This window comes from Hemitrygon akajei, chromosome 6, assembly GCF_048418815.1.
Source record: "Hemitrygon akajei chromosome 6, sHemAka1.3, whole genome shotgun sequence".
In the NCBI taxonomy this organism is placed as follows: domain Eukaryota; kingdom Metazoa; phylum Chordata; class Chondrichthyes; order Myliobatiformes; family Dasyatidae; genus Hemitrygon; species Hemitrygon akajei.
In genome coordinates, this window is record NC_133129.1 from 67,894,214 (window position 1) to 67,921,004 (window position 26,791).

General features: G+C 41.9%; 1 protein-coding gene across 1 annotated transcript in view; it reads right to left on the reverse strand.

Moving 5' to 3' along the window:
- svep1 (sushi, von Willebrand factor type A, EGF and pentraxin domain containing 1) overlaps positions 1-26,791 on the reverse strand; it is a 289,678-nt gene that overhangs the window by 17,706 nt on the left and 245,181 nt on the right. Inside the window, exons 40-43 of the mRNA XM_073048583.1 lie at positions 20,051-20,206; positions 15,284-15,347; positions 13,089-13,262; positions 6,968-7,144 (exon numbers count right to left, since the gene is read on the reverse strand). Coding sequence (XP_072904684.1) covers positions 6,968-7,144; positions 13,089-13,262; positions 15,284-15,347; positions 20,051-20,206 — 571 coding nt within the window. The remainder of the gene's footprint in view (positions 1-6,967; positions 7,145-13,088; positions 13,263-15,283; positions 15,348-20,050; positions 20,207-26,791) is intronic.

The window sequence follows — 26,791 nt, forward strand, 5'->3', positions numbered from 1 at the left end:
TCACATTGACTACACTTCAAATCACATTTCTGAAAGACTTTGTCAAGATGCTGTGAAAGGTTCTTTATAAAGGCACGTCTTGATGTCTGTAGTTAACTTCCCATTAGATCATTAGAATTGTGAAAGACAAAATGGTGCAAACTGTTGATGTTGCAATCCCAAAATTTAAAATAGGAATAGTTGAAATACTCAGCAGGTCATGCCCTATTGGTGGAAAGAAAAATCATGGAAAAGACTTTGTATTTCCCATGAAACACAGAGTCAACCATTATCAGGTGGCCTGAAAATGGTATCTGATACCATCACAAATTCTACAGGTGTGGCAAGTGAAAAGCATAGGTGTGGGAGGAGGCTCAGGTGATCCAGTAGGAATGCAGCTGAACAGAGCTAAAGGCATTCTAAACAAAGCAACACAATGATCAATGTCAAAGCAATTCACTAGAATTAATTCAACAAAACTACAAAGCGAGGAACACATTGAGCATTTTACACCCTGCTGATGGATATATTTGTCAAGTTACTGCCTCCGTCCGATTAATAGATGTGTATCTTCGTGAATGAAGATTCAGTGTGCTAAACTCTGTGTGCATTTGTAGGCCTAACTAGTGCATGGGATGAAATTGAGCTGGTAGACCAGCAGAAATCCACCTTTCACATCCTCTCCTTCCATGCGGAACAAGGATGGGTTTTCCAGATCCTCACCTTCTTCGCTCAGCCTCTGCCTAAAAGGCCATCTCTTCACAGGGGTGGCAGTGCTAACTCCTGAGGCCCTGAGAATGTTGTTGGTGAGTTTAAAATTGGTGGAGAGGGTGGAGAAAAAAAAGCATTCCATGAGAAGGGAGGCTTGCTGAGTTTGGGGAAATGGAGGCCCCTTTGTGTTTAGGTCATTGATGAGTGAGGCCCTCTTGCTCATACAATGCATGCATCCAAATCATGCGCTGGGAATCACTAAACAGCCTACAGAGCATCAGCATAGTCCAAATGCAGGATTTTTGGGTTATGACGTAAGCTTCCTGTTTCACCAATGCTGGGATGGAGGGTGGTAGTTTAAAGGGACCAAAGTCCACAACAAGGTGAAGAGAGTTAACGTCTGGAGAATAACTTTGAAAAAGGGGGAGGTAGTGGTTAGCTGGCAACCTTGTCTAATAAAAGTGCCAATCAGTATTGGGGAGAGGCCATGCTGGAATCAAAGGGAATGGTGTTATGTGTTGTAACGTGAGTATTATTAAAAGTAAGTTAATATTAATCGGGAAGTTGTTGGTAACAAGACGCTGGTTCTGGGGCTGGCGGGGTTTTACTCCCGGTGTGCATTGTATGTGGTTCCACTACCCATGCCACACGAGGTACCTGGAAGCCTCTGTATTGTAAATATCATTTGCCGTCCCAGATAAAGATGTTTTTTTGGCCATTAAATTGTCGAGTGGTCCTTTTGTAAAGTAGAAGTTACCACATATTTTTGGAGGTGAACTGGTTTTTGTGGATGTGTCGACATGTTTCGAACAGGAGCTGTGAGCGAACAAGGATCCTCGCATTCGGATGGCTACGTTTGGGACTATCAGTGAATTTGTGGAGGGAACTGAGAACTGGCCGGAGTTTGAGGAAAGGTTGGGACACTTTGTCTGTGCTAATGGAATTACTGAGGAGGCTAAGAAGCACTCTATTCTCCTGAGTATGCGTGGGGCAAGGATGTACAAGCTGATGCGGAACTTCGCTGCACCGCGGAAACTGGGAGAAATTCCATACGATGAACTGGTCAAGCTCGTGGGGAACCACCACAATCCGCAGCCTTCGATGATAGTTCAATGGTTCAAGTTTCACAGCCATGTCTGGAAGCCAGGTCAGTCTGTGGGCGATTTTGTGGCCGAGCTTCGGCAGCTGTCGGAGCATTGCGATTTCTGAGCCGTGTTGGATGACATGCTCTGTGATAGATTAGTATGCAGCATTAATAATAATGCCGTACAACGCCACTTGTTGGGGGAAACCCCACCGTTGACTTTCAAGACAGCCCTAGAGATTGCCCAAGGCATGGAGATGGCTGCTGATAATGCCAAGGATATCCAGAAAGGATATGGGGGGGGGGGGGGGGTCGCAGTCAGGAGGGAGACTGGTAGACAGGAAAAGCGGATGGCATGTTTTCAGTGTGGAAGGACGCACTATCTAAATGTTTGCAAATTCAAAGATACTGTCTGCCATGCTTGTAGCAAGAAGGGACATTTAGTTAAAAAGTGCAGGAGCATAAAGGGTAAGGTTAAGCCTGGGCAGGGGAAAGCTCAACAGACTCAGGCAGACACACACCACCCAGGAGAAGCAGTCGAAGAGGCAGCGTGTGCCTACAACATGTTTGGGGTGGAAATGGATGAGGGACCACCTGAACCATATTATGCCACAGTCACTGTCAAGGGAAAGGACATTAAGTTCGAGATTGATTCAGGGGCTACTGCATCAGTCATTAGTGAAGAGACCTACAGGAGGACATGGGGATCCAACCTGCCTCCCATCAGACCATCTAAGCTCCAACTCAGGACCTATATGGGGCAGCCCATACCTCATTGAGGGGTGTTATATGTGGATATTTTGGCCGGGGGGCAGAAGGCTGAAGCCAGGCTGGTGATAGCTAAGGGCAGTGGGCCCAGTCTTGTAGGCTGCAATTGGCTTTGCAAAATCCGGCTCAACTGGCATGAAATTAAGTATGCACACACGACGGAGGACATTCTGCAGCGGTATAGTGACGTTTTCAGGGACGAGCTGGGCACACTGAAGGGCGTGACAGTGAAACTCCATGTTGACCCTGAAGCCACACCATGTTTTTTTAAGCACTGGTCAGTGCCCTATGCCATGAAAGGCAAAGTCGAGGAGGAGCTGGAACGTTTACAGGGGCTGGACATCACTGAGCCCACCCAGTTTTCAAGGTGGGCAGCTCCCATTGTTCCAGTTTTGAAGGCAGACAAAACGCTTGTTGCAGTATATGATTTAACTTCCTTAATATAGTGTTAAAGGGTTGAACAGGATAGAATTCATGAAATATGTCCACATAACGTGGCTCTTTATCTGGGACGGCAAATGATATTTACAATACAGAGGCTTCCAGGTACCTCATGCGGCCTGGGTGGAGGAACTACATACAATGTACACCGGAAGTAAAACCCTGTTGACCCCGGATCCTGCCTCTTGTTACCAACAGCTTCCCGATTAGTATTAATTTACTTTTAATAATACTCACATTACAACACTTCTCCCCCTTTAAAATCCAACATACCCCAAATATAGAAGAACTGGGAAATAAAAACAGTGGTATCATTAGCAACAGGTTACCAATACAAAAACACCTAAAAAACATGGCAAATACAACATTCAATCTAACAACAAAAAAAACTATCCAATCAAAGATTCAGGAGGTTTGCGAGGGCGCTGTGATCTACGCACTACCCCTGGTGACCCAGCAGGCACCACTGATGAGGATTTTTTGCGTGGATCTGGTGCTGGGGGTGTGAGAGGGGTCTGTCTGTCCACGTCAGAATGTCCATCCTCTTCAGGGGACTCTGCCCCCTCTGCCAGTGTCTCTCCCTCTGGCAAAGTCACTGGTGGACATGCTTTCCTGGTATGCATTAAGGAGTCATTGCTCCTTACGTGTTTTGGACTACTGAGCTTCTTTGAGATTGGTGGCAAGCTATTCTCAGCACTATTGGGATAAACGGTGTCTGCAGGTTTGCCACCTGGCTTGGAATGCACTGAAGAAGGAACTTTGCTCGGAACAGACCCAATTGCAGCCCATTCTATGCACTCGCCACTCTCTGCGTAAAAAACTTATCCCTGACATCTCCTCTGTAACTACTTCCAAGCACCTTAAAACTGTGCCCTCTTGTGTTAGCTATTTCAGCCCTGGGAAAAAGCTTCTGACTATCCACACGAATTTGTTGATGTTGGTTCCTTTGTCAATAAAACAAAGCTCACAGATTTGTTGTATCTTTAGCCACTGGAAACATTTTCTCCTTAATTATCCATCCACTTGACAGTTTTAAACTTTACCCTAGTCTATGGTGAATAAAACCAACTTCTCAATGCAACCAAGGCTTTCCCTTCCCTCCTCCGAAGCTCCTTGTCCCATTGTCACGTGTTTGTGGAATGCAATGGTTCTTTGTTCTGTTGGATAGAGGGCAGTTAGCACTGGACTGGAAACACATGGCTTAGTTGTGGTGGTTTCTATAAATATGTATAAAAGATTTATTATATTGCTTTATATTTGACATATATGATTGGTCTCATTAAACATCATGGGATGCGCAGAATAAATTCTTCTGGAGGGGCACTCATCCACAACTGAGGGATTGTCAATAAAGATAAATTGAAGAATGAAGACAGAAGACACTATGTATTGTTTGGTAACCTCAATTTCATAGAACTTTCCTGAAGAATGTTTTCCCATGGCATTATATAACAGAAGAGCTAATGAGTTAAGATAAAATGCTTGTTAAAAGAGGTAAACCTTAAAGAGCTTGTTCAAGGAGAAGAGAAAGTGGAAGAGATGCATGATGGGAACTAGAGAGCTGCACTCATAATGGAGTGGTTAAAAATGGCCTAAATGGGGGAGTATGGATATATATTTCAGATGTTTTTGCTTTAGGAGATGAAAGAGAAAGGGAAGAATAAGATCCTGGGAAGACTTGAAAACAAAAGAAAGTGTCAGTATTGTGGCAATTCAAATTAGAGGGTATCATAGTGGAGGATGTAAAAGAGACAGTGAAAGGACATTGTTAGAGTGCTTTTGGGGGTTAGCACACATGGCAAATAACTTCAGCAACTGATTTCAGCCATGAGTCTTCAGGTTTGACTATAAATTGTGGATTAAATCTAAAATGCAGCTCTGAACAATGGGCTCCTAAGTCTGTGAACCAAGTTAATTGGAAGACACCACAGTTAATTAGAAGACCAGACAATGCTGGTTTTCCAATGGAGTACCTGGTAAGGCTCTGAAAACCTGTGCCAATCAACTAGCGGAAGTATTCAAGAACATTTTCAACTTCTCACTGATACAAACAGAAATTCCCACTTGCTTCAAAAAGGCAACAATTATACCATTGTCTAAGAAGAATAATGTGGGCTGCCTTAATGACTATCACCAGTAGCACTCACATCGACAGTGATGAAATACTTTGAGAGGTTGGTCATGACTGGACTGAATTCCTGCCTCAGCAAGGACCTGAACCCATTGCAATTTGCCTATTGCCACAATAGCTCAATGGCAGATGCAATCTCAATGGCTCTCCACGTGGCAACACAAACACCTACGTCAGGATGCTGTTCATCGACTATAGGTCAGCATTTAATACCATCATTCCCACAATCCTGATCAAGAACCTGGGCCTCTGTACCTCCCTCTGCAATTGGATCCTTGACTTCCTAACCAGAAGACCACAGTCTGTGTGGATTGGTGATGATATCTCCTCCTCGCTGACTATCAGCACTGGTGCACCTCAGGGGTGTGTGCTTAGCCCACTGCTCTACTCTCTGTATACACATGACTGTGTGGCTAGGCATAGCTCAAATACCATCTATAAATTTGCTGACGATACAACCACTGTTGGTAGAATCTCAGGTGATGATGAGAGGGTGTACAGGAATGAGATAAGCCAACAAAGTGGTGTCACAGCAACAACCTGGCACTCGATGTCAGTAAGATGAAAGAGCTGATTGTGGACTTCAGGAAGGGTAAGACGAAGGAACACACACCAATCCTCATAGAGGGATCAGAAGTGGAGAGAGTGAGCGGCTTCAGGTTCCTGGGTGTCAAGATCTCTGAGGATCTAACCTGGTCCCAACATATCGATGTAGTCATAAAGGAGGCAAGACAGTGGCTGTACTTTATTAGGAGTTTGAAGAGATTTGGCATGTCGACAAATACACTCAAAAACTTCTATAGTTGTACCGTGGAGAGCATTCTGACAACCTGCATCATTGTCTGGTATGAAGGGGCTATTGCACAGGGCTGCAAGAAGCTGCAGAAGGTTGTAAATCTAATCAGCTCCATCTTGGGCAGTAGCCTACAAAGTACCCAGGACATCTTCAGGGAGTGGTGTCTCAGAAAGCCAGCATCCATTATCAAGGACTTCCAGCACCCAGGGCATGCCCTTTTCTCACTGTTACAATCAGGTGGGAGGTACAGAAGCCTGAAGGCACACACTCAGCGATTCAGAAACAGCTTCTTCCCCTCTGCCATCCGATTCCTAAATGGACATTGAAGCTTTGGACACTACCTCACTTTTTTTAATATACGGTATTTCTGTTTTTGCACATTTAAAAAAATCTATTCAATATACGTAATTGATTTACTCATTTATTTATTATTATGTTTTATTTATCATTATTATTTTTTCCTCTCTCTCTGCTAGATTATGTATTGCATTTAAATGCTGCTGCTAAGTTAATAGATTTAATGTCACATGCCGGTGAAAATAAACCTGATTCTGATTCTGATGATTGAATTTTTTATTTGGGTGTCTGTCATGTGGATGCAAAGGGGGAGATGTGGGGTGGTGTGTTGTTCAAAGGAAGCATTATAAATAGGAATTGTCCTTTGATCTTTAGTACATGAAATGTCGTGTAGTGTTGGGTCGGGGAGAGCTTTGGCTCCGAAAGATTCTCAGTATGACGCCTGCCACATCTCATTTTCTTCAATAAAGAGACCAATTCATGTCTACGAGTACTTCTTTCTGGTTACTTTGTTCACATGACAATAGACATAACTTTGCTACACAGTGAGGTGATCTGATCACAAATGCACTGCTTGAATGTGCAGCAGAAACATATTTAACAATTATGTTTAAAGTGCGCTGTTTAGTGTTTAAATGGCGAAATATTGCAGAGGCACGATGAAAGACCAGGGAACAAGTAGATTATCAGACACTTGCATTATACAATCCATCACAGAATGTTTTTAGTTAGCCAAATAACATTGTATATCCCTACTTACTCTCACAAGTGGCAGTGATTGAACTCCATGTCAGGTCAGGACCACACATTATGCTTGAGTTCCCAAGGAGCTGAAAACCTTTCTGGCAGTGCAGAGACACTTTCTGGTTTACGTGGAAAATTGTGTCTGAAAGGATAATACCTTCAGGAATGTTGGGAGGGGCCGTACATTGTTTTGCTGTTAAAAAGGAGCAGATTTAAATCATTTTATATCTTTATAGCATGCTTCTTTATGGTCAGGATACTAAATAAATAAAGACATTCTATTATATGTTTCAGCTGAAAATATTCTAGTTGAATAAGCAGCTCTTCTGTGAAATCTATAAATAGTCTAAAAACAAGTTGGCAAGATGCTGCGTCCTCTGGCAGGAAGACGGTTCAGAATTAATAGCCGCAATCTCAGGGCATTTCACAAAGGACAGAGAAATTTCTCTACTTGGAGGGTTATGAATCATTGTAACCCACTTCCCTACAGGTCTTTGGGCATTGACTTATTGAATACATCCAAGCCTGAAAGCAAAATGTAGTAGGTGCTGAAAATGTGAAAGAAATGAAAATGCTGGAAGTATTAATGAATATAGGCAATATCTGTGGAGACAGAAAAAGAGGTCAGTGATCTTTCATCAGTACAAAGACTGGTAGATTCTTTGGCACAAAGGTTTTCAAGGTACGGTGAGGTAAAAAGCTTGTCCACCTTATTAGATTTTATAAAATTTTATTTTTTGAGATACAACGTGAAATAGGTCCTTCCAGCTCTCCGAGCCACACTGTCCAATAATCTCCTGGTTTAATCCTAGCCTAATGTCAGTTTAGTTTACAAAGACCAATTAACATACTTACCTGTACGTCTTTGGACTGTGGGAGGAAACCAGAGCACCCAGAGGAAACCCACATGGTCACGGGGAGAATGTACAAACTTCTTACAGGAATTGAATCTGGGTCACCTGTACTGTAAACCTTTGTGCTAACGTTACGCTACCATGCCACAAAGATGATGGAGTAGCTTTGAAGGAGGCATTTTCCCTTCTACTGCTGTTGCTTAATATGGTCTCCGACTAAATTAATACTGCGAGGAATTCCAGAGAAGCTATTCTCCCTTAGTTAACAACACCCAGTCTGTCATTCATTCCCTCTTGGTCATGATGTCAACAGGACTGTAAGTTAGTTGGGGGTCCCTCCATGCTAGGAACAGGATTTGGTACCAGTTGGACAAGATACTGGGATCCCTGAGGCCGAGGATGGCAAAGTTTGTGAGCTTTTCAATGGACCAGTAGGCTTATCTGAAAATAGGTGCCCCAGACTCTCAGCTGGAAAAATTGCAAAGATGATTTATGAAGATGTTGCCAGGACCTGAAGGCCTGAGTTACAGGGAGGGGTTGGAAAGGTTAAGACTTTAATGCTCGGAGCATAGGAGAGACTGAGGGATGACCTTATGAGGGTGTATAAAATCATGACGGGCATATATAAGGTGAATGCAGAGTCATTTTACTTGGGAAAATAAATAGGAAAAAAAATGGACATTGGTTTAAGGTGAGGGTGGAATAATTAAAAATGATCCAGAGGGGCAACTCTTCATTCAGAGGGAAATATTTATATGGAATGAGTTGCTAGAGGAACTAGTTGAGACAGACACAAAGCATTTGTACAAAGACATGGATATGAAAAGGTTTAGCAGGATATGGGCCAAACATAGACAAATAAGGTGAGCTTAAATGGGTACCACAACTGGCATGGTTTGGATGGGTGGAAGGGTCTGTTTCTATACAATATTACTCTATGACCAGGTCGGACTTATTTCCAAATCAGCAGTATGTGCACACCAGTCTTTGGCCGTGCACAAGAATTTTAATTCTCTACTCATTACGAGGATGAGAAATTACTAGAAGCACCTATGGAGGACAATAAACACTTGACATTTCAGGCTGAGAACCTTCATCGGGATTGGAACGGAAGAGGGAAGAAGCCAAAATAAGTTGGTGGTGGGAGGGTAGGGAGTACAAGCTGGAAGGTGACAGGTGAAGCCAGGTGAGGGGAAAGGTTGGTGGCTGGGTGAAGGGGAGATGAAGTGAGAAACTGAGAGGTGATAGATGGAAAAGGTATTTGAAGGGAAAGGAGAGTGAACCATGGAAGAAAGGGGAAGGAGGAGGGAACTCTGAGTTTGTTATATACATTCCTGTTCTGATGAGTTGAAGAGAGTATTTGTGAACACTGCAGTGTATCAGTCCAAGAAACCATCCAATATTGCAGGAATTATTCCATCAAATTAATTACAACTCAGTTAAAAGTGAAGATCAGAATTATCAGATCAGACTAATAATACTCTTTTAATACAGTATATTTCTGGCAAGCGTATCTCTGGAAAATGGTTTTTAAAACCTGAGAAAACATGATTCAGCAAGGCACATGCTTCTGGAAATGAACAAACTATTATAACAATCGCCAGTAACAATGACCACTAGGAAGAATGATTCACCATTGTTCAGTTAACTACCGGTGCTCCTGAGCTACAAGCAGTCTGCCTTTAGAATTCTCCATTCTGTTTTGACTCTAATACCCTCTGATGCTGTTCTAAAGCAGCTCAAAGCAAGCCCAAGGTATTGCTACAAACAGAATTGAACAATTTAAGTTGAATATACATTAAGTAATTAATGTACACTTCCAGTCTTATCTCTCAGAATTCCTGCACTGAAGGTTGTTTTCTCTTGCTTCATCCGGTATCTCAGATTTCATTCATCTCCAGAAACACTTCACCTAGAGATGCCTTTTGTTATTCAGTAACCTTTATGGCCCCCTTTTAGGCTGCATCCGCACTAGACCGGATAATTTTGAAAACGCCGGTTTCGCGTAAAAACGATAGGCGTGCCCACTATGCGTTTTTGGAAATATCTCCATCCACATTGAAACAGAGATTTCAGCGAATCTCCTCCTACTGCGCATGCGCAGGACACATCTACCGAAAACAAGCGACATGTTTGGTGTCGAATCTCGCCGTAAAAGTGTGTGTTTGTGTAGTTACAGGCTAGAAAAACTTAAGACGATGGACAGCTGTTGGCTCTCATGCAGGAGAACTTAAAACTAAAAAAAACAAATACTGGAGCGTACAGTGGCAACCGACGGAGTTCAATGACAGATTGACCCGGCTGACGACAAACTTTGAAAAACCGATTAACTCTGTTGCATTAATAAAGCACCTTGTTAATGCATAAAACATGTCTGCATCAGTGTTATCTTGTATTTCCATACAATGTTAGATTAGGCTGTTACACATCTATTGTCAGAGAAGTACTTGCATAAATAGGTAAACCACCTTCATACCAGCGAGGACAAAAAACAGGGCAAAGTGAGTATAGTATACTTATTTATTCAGTAAGTTATGGGTCAAAGTATTTGGTGAGTACATTTCTAACTCTTCTGGCTTTAGTCTCATTGCCGTCTGTTCTGAAATTGTTAGGTTGCGTTCAAGAAAACAATGAAATAGCGCGCTGCCGTCTGACAGCATTTTCAAAAATCTCCAGTTACTCTGTCCACACTGATCTGCCCCAGCAGCGTTTTCAAAAATAACCCACCCTGGAAAGCGTTTCTGAAAAGGTCCATTTTCAGGGGACAAAAACGCTGTTTTAGTGTGGACGGAGGGTAAAAACGAAGAGAAAAAGTTTTGGTTACGGATTTATCCGGCGTAGTGTGGACGTAGCCTTAGCCATCATCACCACCGCTTGTGCCATTCAATCCACCCTTGTCTATTTCCTGTCACAGGATGGCCCTACTGTACGCTCTTTCTCTCCCACTGTTCTCCCTTCCTCTGCAACTTTCCCCAGCTCTGATGAAGCATTAATCGCTTGAATTTCCACTTTACAGATATTGCGTGACCTGCTGTGCATTTTCAGCAGTTATTTTCTTTTATTTTGGAGCAAGGAGGATATATGAGAGCAAGGAAGCTAGTGAAAAATGCTGTATTTTTTTATTTTATTTATTGAGAGAGAGTGTGGAAAAGGCCTTTCTGGCTCTCAGAGCCATGACAGGCCCATAGGGTTAAATCTCCAAATTTAATCCTACCCTAATCCTGGGACAATTTACAATGACCAATTAACCTACCAACTGTCATTTCTCTGGACTGTGGGAGGAATCTGGAACACCCAGAGGAAACCCACATGATCATGGGGAGAACGTACAAACTGCTTACAGGCAGCAGCGGGAATTGAACCCTGGTCGTCTGTACTGTAAAGCGTCATGCTAACCTATACGCCACAGTGGTGCTCCTTACTGGGAGGTTCTGAAACTTCATGCAAGTATCGTCCTTAATTTTGTAATGCACAATGTCACTGAAAACACATATTTATATCCTCCCAGGGAGAACTTGACTGTGTTGTACTTCATAACCAAGTGATGAGAAAGTGTTGTCCTAGCTCACTGTGGTGATGGATAGCACCACCTCTGTCAATCATCAGCTGATTGGGACAGACATTGAGTGCTACTGGAAGGTCAACTCGGTGAAAGACGCCGTTTGGTATGCCTGAAGCCTGTGGTTCTTCCTGCACGGTGAGATGTCCGAGGAGGAACGCTGTCGACTGGCACGTTGCAGGCTGCAGGAGTGCGTGCTGAGGGATGCACTGAAGCTTGGGGCTGCCAAAACAAAGAACCTATGGAGCTCATTCAAAGTCACAGTCCTTCTGGTACTGCACATTGAGCGATTGAGTTGGGTGAAATGTTGTACCTCCCCAGTGGTAGTGGTAAGTGGCAATAGTGCCATTGTTTTAAAAGCATAAGTACATACTAATGAATGTGTTGACCACAAATGTAAAAGTTTTGCACTGTTTCTTCTTTTGTATATATATTTTTACTATGAATAAAGTTTATTTCTGTAACATAAAAGATCATTTGTCGATTGAGGTATGTCGGCTACCACTTTGGAGCCTTTGGGCAGAGAGCTCCTCTCGTGCTGTCCCAGCCACCGGACCACGTTCCTTGCTTACACTGTGTCATGAAGGTTGTGCTTCTACCGGGGGAAATAGGGGGGACGTCTTCTGTGGCAGTAATGCGGCTGGAGCACACAATGAAACTGAACTGGGCAGCCCAGCAGTGTAGTGGTTAGCACAACACTTTACAGTACCACCGATTCCCACCGCTGCCTGTAAGGAATTCGTACGTTCTCCCCGTGACCGCATGGGTTTCCTCCTCGTGCTCTGGTTTCCTCCCACAGTCTAAAGATGTAACGGTTGGTAGGCCGATTGTTCATTGTAAATTGTGCTGTGATTAGGCTAGGATTAAATCGGGTGGTGCGGCTAGAAGGGCCTCTTCTGTGTTGTATCTCTCTCAATCAAACAGCCAGTAAATAAATAATGACCCCAAAACACACAAGAACATAACTTTACACTGGACTCAGCAATCAGGAAACAGGTGACCTACACTTATCTTAACATTATTTCAGTCCTTAAATAAAGATCCTTACTGTACCTCTGCAATAATTATGGATCCTCGTGAAGCGTGAATTGATTCTGACTTTGTTTCACTGTTCACAGACATGCAACCCTAAATTGATAGGTGCTTCTAAATAGTAAAAACGAGGTCATCCTGTTTCATTTTGTTGATGAACTATATATACATTTTCCCTTACACGTGATTAGAAAATCCCATCAAGGTACTACCCATGAAATGCTGAATACCACCATAATGTCATCAGGCATTCCTCCAAGAGGCCCACAGCCTTGTCGTAGGGTTTGGAGGCTTGCGTGCCTCAATGACCCATGTTGTCTGGAGCTAGAGCCTTGTGCTTTTGCTCTTGGTGGGATCACCCATGTCAAACGAGTCAAAGGGTAGAGGCCAGGCTAAGAGAGGTCCACTGGTCCTCCAGCTTTGGGGGCTCAGCTCAGGGCTAACAACCCAGACCGGTCAAAAATAAATGTTACAGAAACAACAATGAAGAATCCCTCTATGTCTGTGTGCGGTTGAGGACCCTGAACCACACCTGGGGCATAATAGAGAAGATGGCCAAGAACAAGCAGAGATAGAGGAACTTCGATGCTGCCCTAAGTGCCAGCAGCATAGTGGGCGGTAAGTAAGTAAGGTATCAAGCATTCCACATCATGATTAGGCGAGGAGACAGTATAAGATTTTATGCTAGTTACCCTCACAGCGGGGAAGAGGTTGGCTCCATGTCCTATTCGCAAGGCAGGTGATGTTCTCAGGCCCAATGAGATGATAACCAAAGTCACAAACAAAGCTGATGGTGCTCATGTATGTGTCTTCTATTTCAATGGCCAACGCATTTTCCACCAATGGGTGTGGCTCGCATGTGATTCCTGAGTAAACAAAATATCTTTAGAGATCACAGATATAAAAGGAAGAAAGTCTTGCGTTTCAATAGAACCCAGTAGGAATTGAAGTCATTCCAGAGGTTTTAAAACCCAAATCATTTCTGTAGTATGGTCACTGTTCTAAGGAAAACACAACAATCACCTTCCACAAATAACATGGAGATAGAAGGGCACCAATTAGTTTATCAGTGATGTTGACTGAGGAGTACTATTAATTAGGATATTGCATGCAGATCTGCCTTGGCCTTTTTCAAAATCTTGTCAACAGATTTCTTACATTGTTTGTGAGGACATACATGCCTCAGTTTAACACGTTATCAAGAAAACACCTAGGATGGTGTAGCACTCCTTCAAAGCTCCACTGGAAGACCAGACTGGATTGTTATGTTTATCTGTGATAGAACTTGGGTTCAAACCTTTCTAACAAGGTTATTCAGAGCCCTTATCTGCTTCTCTTCTAGGTGAGCAACATTTTGCATCCTTATCTATGTAAATGACCCTATGATATCAATGAATACATGCTCAGTGAATTTATTTCCTGAAGTTTTAGGCCGAGTTAAACTGAATTTTTTTAAGAAGGACCAGGTCTGAGATTGTTACAATTTCAGTGCAGACAATACATTAATCACATTTCATAAAAAACCTGATCAGCATATGTTAACTCTATTTTTCTTTCTCCACTGATGCTTCCTGACCTGTTGGATATTCCCAGGTTTTCTCTGTTACTTTTTGCTCATATTCTCCATTGCAGCTCCGGTTTATGAACCTTTTGTTGGAATTGGTTGTTCTTTATGTTTTTAGTCAGTTATTAATTGAATTAATGAGTTTTTAACAAGACTGAATTAGTATTTTCACTAACATATAAACTTGAATTTTTAACTTGTGTTTTCACAAATTCTGGCATTAGACCTCACCTACTGGTGGTAAAGCAATATAACAGTTACATAACAATTTGTCACTTTTCGTTTTTCGTTGGCTAAGTATAAACATGCTATGCCTGTGTATCTTCCAAATGGCCCTCCCTTATCTCAGGAATTTGCCTTTTTCTCGGTATAAAAGTGTCTGTTTCTGCAGAAATTGCCAACTTTGTTCTTAGTCTTAGTCCTCTTTGTTCTTTGTTCTGTAGTTTCATGTGCTCTGTATCTCTTCGTTTAAAAAAAAACCTGTTTCTTTGTTTTAAACTTTCAGCAAATGATGGTGAAGCAACAAGTTTTCAACTCATATTTACTCGAACGGCCGGAAAGGCCCACTCCGTGCTGCATCACAACAAAAATAAATAAGTAAATAAAAGAATGCATATCCTGGATGGTGAAGGTCCTTAATGATGGATATCATATTTAATAGAATTTAATATTGGAAAAGAATTTACCAATTATTATAAATTAATGAACTCAGTACTGATTAATATTTAGTATATAGCTGTGTAATGGCCCTAAATACGGTAATATTGAAATATATCCACTGTGGCAATGGCAGCATAAAAAGTTGAATAAATGCTCGCAAAATCCACTGGCCCAGTGGATAGCAAGGCAGCATGAAGTAGATTTACACCCCCTGTGTTATCCTGGCTTTGAAAGAGATTTTAAACTAAGTATACTGTATATCTGTTACTCAGCTTTGTTATTACTTCAAATAGATTTCAAGACCCACATATTATTTGGAGATTTCTCCTGGCATCTTGGGCAACATTCTGACTTCAATGAGCGAGTGGTACTCCTGACTCTGGAATGAGGAGCCCTCAGGATCCCTCAAAAACCTGGACCAAATACCTAGACTGAAGCAGCAGTGAGGCACAAAGGAAGTGTAGGAATGATAGATGACATTTTTTTTGGGTAAGGCATTAAACAGGTCCATCGTTTCCTCTTTTAGCTAGGTGTAAAAGATTCTGGCTAATTACTTTGAAGACCGAGGGATTTCTCCCTGTGGTTTCTCTTGCAGATTGAAAAAGGAGCTACGGTACTTTGAAACAGTCTCCCACTACAGCTCTACTGACTGGAATTACTTACTCCTGCAGGAAGCCTGTGTGCCATTCCACGTCCCATCCTCCTGGCAAAACCTCTGAATACTGCCCTGTGAAGAAAACAAAGAGCAGCTCATGATTAGGGCAGCCAGAAGCAGCACTCTGTGTCTCTGGAAGAAAGATAATCACGTGATACCCATTTTCTCTGACCAAATGTGACTATTCCATGTGATCTCCTGGAATGCTGGAATGTTTGTAATAACACAGGCAACCCAGTAAATTCAGTAGGAAACTTCCCAACTATTATTTTCCTTTACTGTGGGAGTCTCCACTGAATTATTTATCTCTTCCCCTCTCCCCTCCCCACTCCATTAAAGGCACTATTTAAAACCCTCAATAAAGTTTCTGGTACCCTGTCCCAAGTTTTCTCTTTGGAGTGTAGTGTCAAATGTTGGTTTGATGGTGTCTGTAAAACACCCTGTGTTTTTTTTAGTTTAGATTGAAAGCATAACTTAACTACACATTTGAATAATAATCAGAATACAACTGGAACAAGGAATTCATTGTTTTGTGGATGCAGTACAGTGGAAAGACATAAAAACCTGTAAATTACAAAGCACAGTAAGAGGAATAACGAGGTAGTGCTCATAACGAGAGACTGTTCAGAAATCTGATGCTGGAGGGGAAGTAGCTGTTCCTAAGCTGTTCAGTATGGGCATTCAGGCTCCTGTACCTCCTCTACAATGGAGGTAATACAACTCCCACCACTGCCTGGAAGGAGTTTGTACATTCTCCCTGTGACCGTGTGGGTTCCTCATGGTGCTCCGGTTTCCTCTCACAGTCTGAAGCCGTACCGGTTGGTAGGTTAATTGTCCCGTGGTTGTGCTCAGATTAAATCGGGGGATTGCGGTGTGCCACGACTCGAACGGCCGGAAAGGCCCACTCCGCGCTGCATCACAACAAAAATAAATAAGTAAATAAAAGAATGCATATCCTGGATGGTGAAGGTCCTTAATGATGGATACCACTTTCCTGAGGCGCAGCCCCTTTACGATGTCCTGGAGGGAGAGAGGGTTGTGCTAGTGATAGAGTTGGCTGAGTCCATAACCCTCTTCAGTGTTTTGTGATGCTGAGCACTTAAGGCTCTACTCCAGTCTGTGATGCAACTGGTCAGAATGCTCTCCACCATACATCTATATAAATTTGCAGGAGTCTGTGGTGACATGCAAAATCTCCTCAAACTCACAACAGGGTAGAGCCACTGGCGTGCATAGTGATAGATCCTCTAAGATAATAAGGTAATGTGTGTGTTTTCCCCTTTGTATTTTGCCTCTTTCAAGAACTAAATAGTTACATGAGAGAGCTGGAAGAGAGGAGCAGGAGAAAGGGTTTAATTACATTTCTGTTACATTCTCGTCCATCAGCTTTGTAAGCTCATGAGTGGTACCAATATCTCAACTAATTTTGGAACACTGAACAAGGGTAATATAAAACCTTAGGCAAAATTATTTTCCAATAATTGAGTTGGTTACAGCACCGAGTACCATTTAGAAAACAATTAAGGACAAGGTTCTAAACAGTGAGCCAATTTTATAAGTACTGGCTCTGCCATGTGAACCAAATCTGCAGGTCTGATCACTGATCCACGTTGAGTCACATGATCTTGGTCAGGGTGGAAGCGTGAATTCCTAACCAGGGACCAGAGACCTCTGGAGCAGAATATTTTGGTCAAGGTTTGGCAATCTCTGGCTGAGCTAGTATGGCCCAGTGATGGACAGCAGAACCACAGAGTAGTCTTCAAGATTCAGAGACACAAAGCCCTGGATGGTGAAAGGTGAGTTTAATATATAAGGACAGTGTTACTGTGTTATGTCAGCAGATCAGTAATACAGCAGACTACACAAACAACTAAGACACAGCTTCGAATCACACCAACGCAGTTTGTAATCTTGAACTCACCTTTAAAAAACAGGAGATGAAAAGCTGGTATTAAAAAATGGGACCGTGAAATGTATTGCTTGTAAACTGTTGAACAAAGCTTGATCTTCCAGAATTTTCTCATGTTTGTTGTTAACATCTCACTAATATTCTTCAGGAAAAGAAATTTACCTGTATTTGATCTTGCAGGAAATTGTAATAGAACACCAAACATATTATTTTTCTCCTTTGTCTGGGAGGCCAAGATGGAATAATTTTGGAATGTTTTTAAGCTATGAAAAGCTATGGAAATGCAAGCCTTTTACTGGGCGACCTTGCAATTCAGAAGCATATTCTGAACTCGCACATTCATTTTGGATGGCCTGGTTAAGCGGTCTACGTAGTGGACCTGAAGGTATGACCCAGGTTTTCATCCTTGATTCCACGAACATTCATTGTACAGAATCAATCATCCCAGTCAGTACTGTGTGGATGGAAACTGAGCGTTGTAGGGGATGGTGGGATGGCTCTTAAAGGTGGTGGGATAATTTTATCTCAAGAAAGTCATGCAAGACAAAGGGTCCTGCTCATTTTCATGCCCTTTATGGTGAGAGGGTTTAGTATAGCTGTTTTAGGGGAGTCAGTGGAGAGACATGCAGCTACCCAACTAAGCAGGTGGTAAAATAATTTTGCAGGGTGATTTAAATCTCGATGCAACAAAAAGCCCATTGCGTAATATATTTTTCTCTGATGGACAGAGAACTGAAATGCCACACTATGTTGATGATTCTGTCTTTCAGCAATAGGGCAAAACATAATAATAGCCATCTTTGCCAATTATTATTTCCATCAAAAGTTAAAAAGGGCCTTTAATTGCAGAGATCAGGCAAAGGCAGATGCTGAGATACGTCCCTAGGATGTGCTGGGACACTAGAGTCATCCTGTGTTTCGGGTCTTTCAACATCAGACACTCTTGCCCAGGTGACCCAGGCCCCAGCTAGTTTCCTGGGAGCACTGGTTCATGGGTCACACCTCTTGATCTAGTCATCTGGAGATTCATTCAGCAGCCTCTGTGACGGTCCTGGTGGCTCTTTTCTTTGCAACCCCCATAATGCCAAGGAGAGAGTAGGTTCTGCACAGTGAACAGCCAGAGAAACCGCTACATCCCACCTCTATAGTGCCCCTCAACCCCGTTTCAGGCACTGCTCTACCAGATCCTGGTATTTGGCTTTCATATGCTCAAGCATCTCCTCAGAGTTACAGTAAATATAAAAAATGATGCTCAACCGTTATCCAAAGACAAAAGTTTGCTGATTGTTTCCTTAACTTGCTCATTGAATAGGCAGGGGCTGTTTTCCCTGGAGCAAAGGAGACTGAGGAGTGAGCTGATTATAAAATAAAGAGGGACATAGACAGGGTGATAGTAACTGTTTTTTATCTGGGTAGTGAAAGTTAAAACTGGAGGGTATAGGTTTAAGATAAGAGAGGCAAGATTGAAAGGGATTTGAGGGGCAAGCTTTCCACACAAAGGGGGGGGGGTACATGGAATGAGTTGCTAAAGGTGGTGGTACAGGCAGATACAATTACTATATTTGAAAGGCTTTTGAGTAGGTAGATGGGTAGGAAATGTTTAGAGCATATATGTCAAACTCAAGGCCCGCGGGCCAAATCCGGCCCGCGGTGGAATTATCTTTGGCCCGTGAGATAATATCTAATTACTATTAAAGCTGGCCCCAGTAATCGAAGCGCCTATGGCGTATGATATGGCTAATGCTGAGTTTATTCAGGTACCAGGTTTTCAGGGTTTTTAGTGTTTATTCGGCAGTCTTCTTCATAAGAAATGGAAAATTTGTAAAGTGAAACACTTTGTAGTTATAGCAGAGACTGAGACACATGAGAGCAGGCTGAAAAAATGGAGGCAACGAAAGCTGCGTTCGTACGCGTCCGACTGATCCGGCCCGCATGAAGCTGCATTTTGCTCAATCCGGCCCATGACCTAAAATGAGTTTGACACCCCTGGTTTAGAGGAATACACGCCAAACAGGAATTTTGGTCATCGTGGATGAACTAGGTAAATTGACATGTTTCTGTACTACACAAGTCCACAAACTTGCCATCAGATTTCAGAATGGTCTATAAACCCATGGAAAATACTGCCCTATTTGTCCTCTTTTGTTTATCTATCTGTTTATGTGTATATCTGTCTATATATCTACCTATCTCTATATTTATTTGTCTATCTGTCTATCTATCTATCTAGCTAGCTACACGTCCATCTGTCTGTCTATCTCTATATCTATTTGTTTATCTAGCTATTGGTTATTGTGACTTGTGGTAATTTTTTATGTCTTGTACTGTTCTGCTGTCAAAAGCAACAAATTTCATAACATATGTCAGTGGTAATAAATCTGATTCTGATTCTAAATCTAACCATCCTTTAGCCAACAGCCAAAGCTTCTAAGAAAAAGCCAACAGTCTATACCTCGATCTTTTTCTCTCAATTCAATGTATAAAGTGGAATGAACATAATAAAAAGAACCTGCAGATGATGGAAAGCTGAAACAAAAACAGAAAGCTCTGCTTAACCTGCTGACTGTTTCCAGCATTTTCTGAATACAGAAGATTTAAGATTACTGGAACATCTGAACATTTAGGAATTAGTCATGCTCAGAACTAGGAAAAGCCCTAACAAAAGAAGGCTGGGAAATGGGGCTGGGGGGGGGGAAGATCAGTTACGATTGAATGGCGGAGCAAACTTGATGGGCCAAAAGGCCTAATTCTGCTCCTATGTGTTACGGTCTAAAACTTGCTGACCACATACTTATATCTAGGATTGACCTTTGGTATATGCACATTTAATAAACACAGATTATATGATCACAACACAAAACGATACCTGTAACTCATAGCCGATATCACACTGATATGTTACGCTGTCTTTGTATTCATAGCTTGTTCCTTTAACTGAGCCATTTACTGGTGGCAGTGGTTCCTCGCAGGACACAGGGGAACACAAAATATCAGAAATCGGTGGACTCCAGAAACCATCAACCTGAAACATCAGAAAATAAATTAATGCAGTGATCAATGCAAGGTTAACATGAAAAATAGCTATGTTAGAAACAAACTTTTGCCTTCAGGGCCATTAATTAGGTTGTTATGGTATGCCTACATTTTATTTCTTTGCTTATAAGACAATAAATCCAAACCTGTTCATAATTTTAAATGAATTTCTCCTTTACAAGAATGGCCATATGTGGAATGTGAAGAAAGGCAATCTGTTCATCCCATTGTTAACCAGTGCTCACTATATAATTATATGAGCAATGGTATACATCAACTTCTAAAGGCAATGTATGCATTGGTAAACTCAATATTTTGTTGTAAAATGCTGTTCAGTTGCTTGTCAAATAGCATATAATTGAATAAGTAAAAGTGTTTCCTATGTAATATAAGTGACCTTGATACAATTAACAGCAAAACACTTTCAGACATCTTGGAATTATGAACGTGCTGAAGAAATGTTGTCTGCCTTTCCTTCATCAACTATTTCAGACCCCGTTTCGTATGTGACTACTTATGATGCCCATGCAATGCAGTATCTAATTTATTTAAACCACATTTCATTCATATGAAACAATTTGTTAATTATTTATGGCACAAAGGGTGCATGAATTAAATTGCCCCACTGACTGGAAACTTCAGGATTTCAGTGTTATTGTTCCAGGAAAATATAACACTGTCCCTTTGACAGTACCGGCTTGGTCAATGGCATTATACATGAGTAATTTCACTGCAAGTTTAAGCAAAGATATTTTATACAATATTTTTATATTTAAGTTTTAAATATTTTAGGATTTTAACACAAGTATCTGCCGTGGCTTCGTTGATAACTATTTAGGATAAGGTTGATTACTATCACACTGAAAAGCTTGTCTTGCATACTGTTCATACAGATTAATTCATTACAGGGGACATTGAGGAAGTACAAGATAAGGCAATAACAGAATGCAGAATAAAGTGTAACAGCCACAGAGAAAGTGCAGTGCAGGCAGACAATAAGTTGCAAGGTAGATTGTGTGGTGAACAGTCCATCTTATAGTACTAGGGAATCATTCAATGGTCTTATAACAGCAGGATAGAACCTGCTTGTTCGTGCTTTCAGGCTTTTGTATCTTCTGCCTGACGGGAGTGGGGAGAAGAGAGAGTGTCTGGGATGGGTCTCAGCACCATTGATGCAGACAGGAGCATGTGCACCAGCTCCCTTCCTGAAGTCAATGACCAGCTGTTTTGTTTTGCTGACATTGAGGGGCAGGTTGTTGCCATGATACCATGTTACTAAGCTGTCTATCGCTTTCCTCTACTCTGACTCATTGTTAGTTGAGATATGGCCCATTACAGTGGTATTGTCTGCATACTTGTGGATGGAGCTAGCACAGAATCGGGAGAGGATAGGGAGTAGAGCAAGGGAGCTGAAGATGCAGTCTTGTAGGGCGCTGATGTGAAGAACAGTCACGGCAGAGGTGCTGCCACCTACTCTTACTGGTTGCGGTCTTTTGATCAGGAAGTCAAGGATCCAGTTGCAAAGGGAGCTGTTGACCTCTAGGCCTGTGAGATTGATGATGAGTTTTCTGGATACAGCTCGGGTTAGAGTCTTTCTACAGGACTCAAGAGCTTGAAAAATGTATTTATTAACTTCAAATACATGAAATACACTGTTCATATGCTAATATGTGCAGTTGGTTATTAAGAGTATTCTGGAATTATATGGATATAGCAAACATTGATTAAAATGAAATCCAGTCGTCAGAAAGAAAGCCCATTCAGAATTTAACTCCACTGACACTATTGATAATTTAACTCTCATTGACTTTTTAAAGCATCAAAACCAAACGTCAGGGAAGGGACATTTTGATTGTAACTATACATCAGAAGACACAGGTGAATGCTCATGTTAATTGGTGTATATTGAAAACTTCATGATGAAATTAGAGAAGGCATTAAGTGGTCATCTTTTGTAATAACACATTGTTAAAGGCACACGCTGCCACTTAATGCACAGTTTTTAGATTTGGATGATTTCACTGTCATATACTAATCTGAATCTGAAACTGAGTTAAGTAGAGTTGTGCAATTCCTTGTCTGATTGTCACCTAATATTCTATCTTTGTTCATTTAGGGAGCCATCAATAATACTGTAATAAACACACATATATTGGGTGTCTGGAGTTAGTGTTGAGAACCTCTGGGACTAGCCACTGATAATTTGAATACTGAACAAGGGCCTGGCCTGCCATTTGAGCTGTACTCCCTTTGTAAACATGTAGCTCATGCAGTTACCCATCTTCACTCAGCGTGCTGAAGTAGGTGATTATACCATTGTGAATGTTAATTGTTTATTATTGTCTTATAGTTAAATATAAGTATAAAACATCACCGTACAGTTGAATGTAGCAAGAGGAGAGATAGATTCTCTAATTGATCTGCTATGTTGAATAAGGACTTTTATATCTCTCAGCTACAGTCTCTGAGTGGTTTTTAACATTTCTATCACCGGGGGTGATAGTGGGGTTAAGCTCCCACTACCTATCAAATGCTCCCAATGGCATCCATATCAAATAGTCTCTAACAACCAAGTCCAGTTCTTGGCCTTCATGTGTGGCTTAGCTCCAAGTCTGGCAGACAGAACCATTTCTACTGACAGGAGAAGGGGCAAAGGCGGGTTACTGGTACCTTAAACCCTGTCATTTTGGGCTTACGGAGCTCGTCAACCTTGAGTGGCAGCTCATCTAGGAGAAGGAAAACTCTGATCTCAAACATCTGCTGCCTTGCGGCTATACCCACTCATGAGGAAGGCTTCAGGAGTTAACCCCGAGGGAAAAATCTGGAGCTGAAGTCCCTAAGGCAGTCCAACGTTGAATTCAACGCTGACTGGCAGCTCCTGCGATGCTGCAGGCACCAAACTGTATTGGTCTCTGCCATTCCTTTGGATTCATCAGCTCGCTTGGAGTGGGGGATCCTGCTACATGGGCAACAGCTTGCTCTCATATTGTCCTGCCCTGGCTTGTGTATCCAGATAAGTAAGACGCAACATCAATGGTTGACCCTGATTAATAGGGATCTCAGAACAGTCTCTGAGTGACTCTGATCAGCAGCCACAACATTTAGGTCTGTCAAACATTTTAATTCCATGCAGGATCCTTCTCAGGGCCAACAGACACATAGTGTGGTCTTCAAATATGGCATTTAAGGGAACCTTCCCAAAACTGTCATCAGGTACCAGCCTTCATAAGTCATCCCAGCCGCTTCAGATGAACCTGCAGCGAGTGGCCAATACTGTCCTATCCATCACAGGTATGTCATTCCCTTCCATCCAGTCCATCTTCAGGAAGGTTAATAGTATCACAAAGAATCCCTGTCACCACTTGCCATTCCCTTTTCTCTCTTCTACCTACTAGGGGAAGATACAGGAGTCTGAAAGCCCCAACATCCACACAATAACAGCTTCTTGCAGACTGCAAACTGATATCTGATCTAATCACCCCTTCCATGTCCTCTTCTTGGTGGTGTTGACACATTCACATGCTCATAGAAGGCACAACAGTTCCTTTTTCTTTCTTAGAACTTTGTATAGATTTGGCATGCCACCAAAAATGTTGACAAACTTCTATAGATGCACATGGAGAATATATTAACTGCCTGCATCATGACCTGGTAAGGAAACACAAATGCCCAGGAATGGAAAAGGCTACAGAAAGTGGTGGATACAGTTCAGTCCATCACAGGCAAAGTTCACCCCACCACAAGAAAGCAGTATCTATCATCAAGGACCACCACCATACAGGCCTCTTCTCACTATTACTATCAGGCAGGAGGTACAGGAGCCTTTAGTCCCACATCACCAGGTTCAAGAACAGTTGTTACCATACAATCATCAGACTCCTGAACTGATGTGGATAACTTCAATCGTCACTACTATGAACTGATCCTAGGACCTAAAGACATCTTTACAACACATGTTCCCAGTATTATTTCTATTTTCAGTTTGTCTTCTTTTGCAGATTGGTCATTTGTCAGTCTTTGTTTATGCACAGTTTTTCTTAAAATTCTATTGTATTTCTTTCTTCTCTGTAAATACCTGCAACAATGAATTTTAAGGTAATGTGTGGCAACATATTGCAAACTTGTTCTGATAATAAATTCCCTTTGAACTTTGGACTGATTCTACTGTCTTGGTTTTCCATTATTGTCACCTTAGCATTTTTTTTGTACTGCTACAGATTGCACTTCAACCTTTGGCACCATTCTGCAGTTGGTACTCATTGTTATATCTACTGTGTTTGCTTTTTATCCTGTGAACTTCATGCAAACAGGGAATTTCATTGTCCCCTGGTGTTTCAGACAATATGCTACTCTGGATCTCAATATGACACGATGGTTGTGGATATATTGAGATTATTGGCTTCTGTGGCTTTATGTAATGCAAGTCTTATAAGCAAATTAATGCTGTTCATCATGATGTGTGACTGAAAATTCAGGGTTTAGTGTGGGAATGTGGTGCCAATGTTAAAGGTCAAATATAGTCTTATCGTTGGTGGAACAGGCATGAGAGGCCAAATGGCCTACTTCTGTTTCAATTTCGCATGTTCTAATATGGAATAATTCCATAACCTGATATGAGTTATAACCTAATTTGCGCAATTTTCTGTAGATAACAAATAACAAAGAGCTAGGTTGAACTAAACTGAGCTGAACTGAATACTCCTGAACTCTTTCAGATGACATTGTGGTTTGGTGTTTTTATATTTTGCGTTTTCCGCTCATTTTTTAAAACTCTTTCCATGATTTGTTTTCTTTTGAATGTGGGGAGTGTGGTTTGATGTTTTTCTTTGAATGGGTCCCATGGTTTCTTTGTTTCCTGGCTGTCTGTGGGAAGAAGAACCTCAGGGTTGTATACCACACACACACTATGGTAATGAATGTACTAGGGTTAATAAAGAAATGTCAGGACTCGGCCCAAAACGTTGACTGTACTTCTTCCTATAGATGCTGCCTGGCCTGCTGTGATCCACCAGCATTTTGTGTGTGTTGCTTGATCCAGTTAGATCTCAGCTTTATACACAACTTCGCAAAATATCCCTCTTCAGGTGTTGACTTAATGCTCTTTTCAGATGTTATAATTGAATCTGGTCACACTGCATATTCCAGATCACTGCGCATTTCTGAGCCAAAAAAATCCGTCACCTTCTGAATGGTTTTTTGCTAATTGCCTTAAATGTTCAATTGGTTCTGCAGCACTTTTTAAAGTATGTATTGTATGCAAACAAGACTCATCAGAAGATCAACAATCTTGTGCTGGCTAATGAAATTCTTCACAGCCTTTATTTGCTTTGAGTCACCTGCTCTTAGCTCTACTCTGAACTCTGTCATGAGAAACAGTTTTAAGGCAAACAGAGGAAAAGATTCAAGAATATGTGTAAAGTCTTCTTGACAATATAAAACACCCCAGAGATGCCTGGGAATCCATGGCTTAAAGTGAGATACCATTTGGGAGAGTATTGAGAACTTTGTGTACTGAGAAGATAGAATGCCTTCGTATATGGCAGAAGGAGAGCACCACAACTGTTGGTCATCACTTGCTTCATCTGTAGCTGAGTCTGCAGTTCCCATACTGGTCTTATCTGCACCTCAGGATTAATAAAAAATAAAGCGTCAGCCGTGAGCCCAAGGGAATGGCTAAAAAGATGCTGGCATTTGCCATCTATGTTAGATCCTGTTCCTGTACTGGATTTTGCTGTTCATGTTAGATAATGTCCCTGTGCTGGGATTTGCTGTCTATATTGGATCCTGTCGCTGTGCTGGGATTTGCTGTCTATATTGGATCCTGTCCCTGTGCTGGGATTTGCTGTCTATATTGGATCCTGTCCCTGTGCTGGGATTTGCTGTCTATATTGGATCCTGTCGCTGTGCTGGGATTTGCTGTCTATATTGGATCCTGTCCCTGTGCTGGGATTTGCTGTCTATATTGGATCCTGTCCCTGTGCTGGAATTTGCTGCCTATATTGGATCCTGACCCTGTGCTGGGATTTGCTGTCTATATTGGATCCTGTCCCTGTGCTGGGATTTGTTGTGTCTGTTGGATCCTCTCCCCGTGCTGGGATTTGTTGTGTCTGTTGGATCCTATCCCTGTGCTGGGATTTGTTGTGTCTGTTGGATCCTGTCCCTGTGCTGGGATTTGCTGTCTATATTGGATCCTATCCCTGTGCTTGGATTTGCTGTGTCTGTTGGATCCTATCCCTGTGCTGGGATTTGCTGTCTATATTGGATCCTGTCCCTGTGCTGGGATTTGCTGTCTCTGTTGGATCCTGTCCCTGTGCTGGGATTTGCTGTCTATATTGGATCCTGTCCCTGTGCTGGGATTTGCTGTCTCTGTTGGATCCTGTCCCTGTGCTGGGATTTGCTGTCTCTGTTGGATCCTATCCCTGTGCTGGGATTTGCTGTCTCTATTGGATCCTGTCCCTGTGCTGGGATTTGCTGGCTCTGTTATATCACGTCCCTATGAAGCAGTTTTCTTATAGTACTTATGTCACATTTTGCTGAATAGAATGTCAGATTCTATAAATCTATTGAAGTGAGT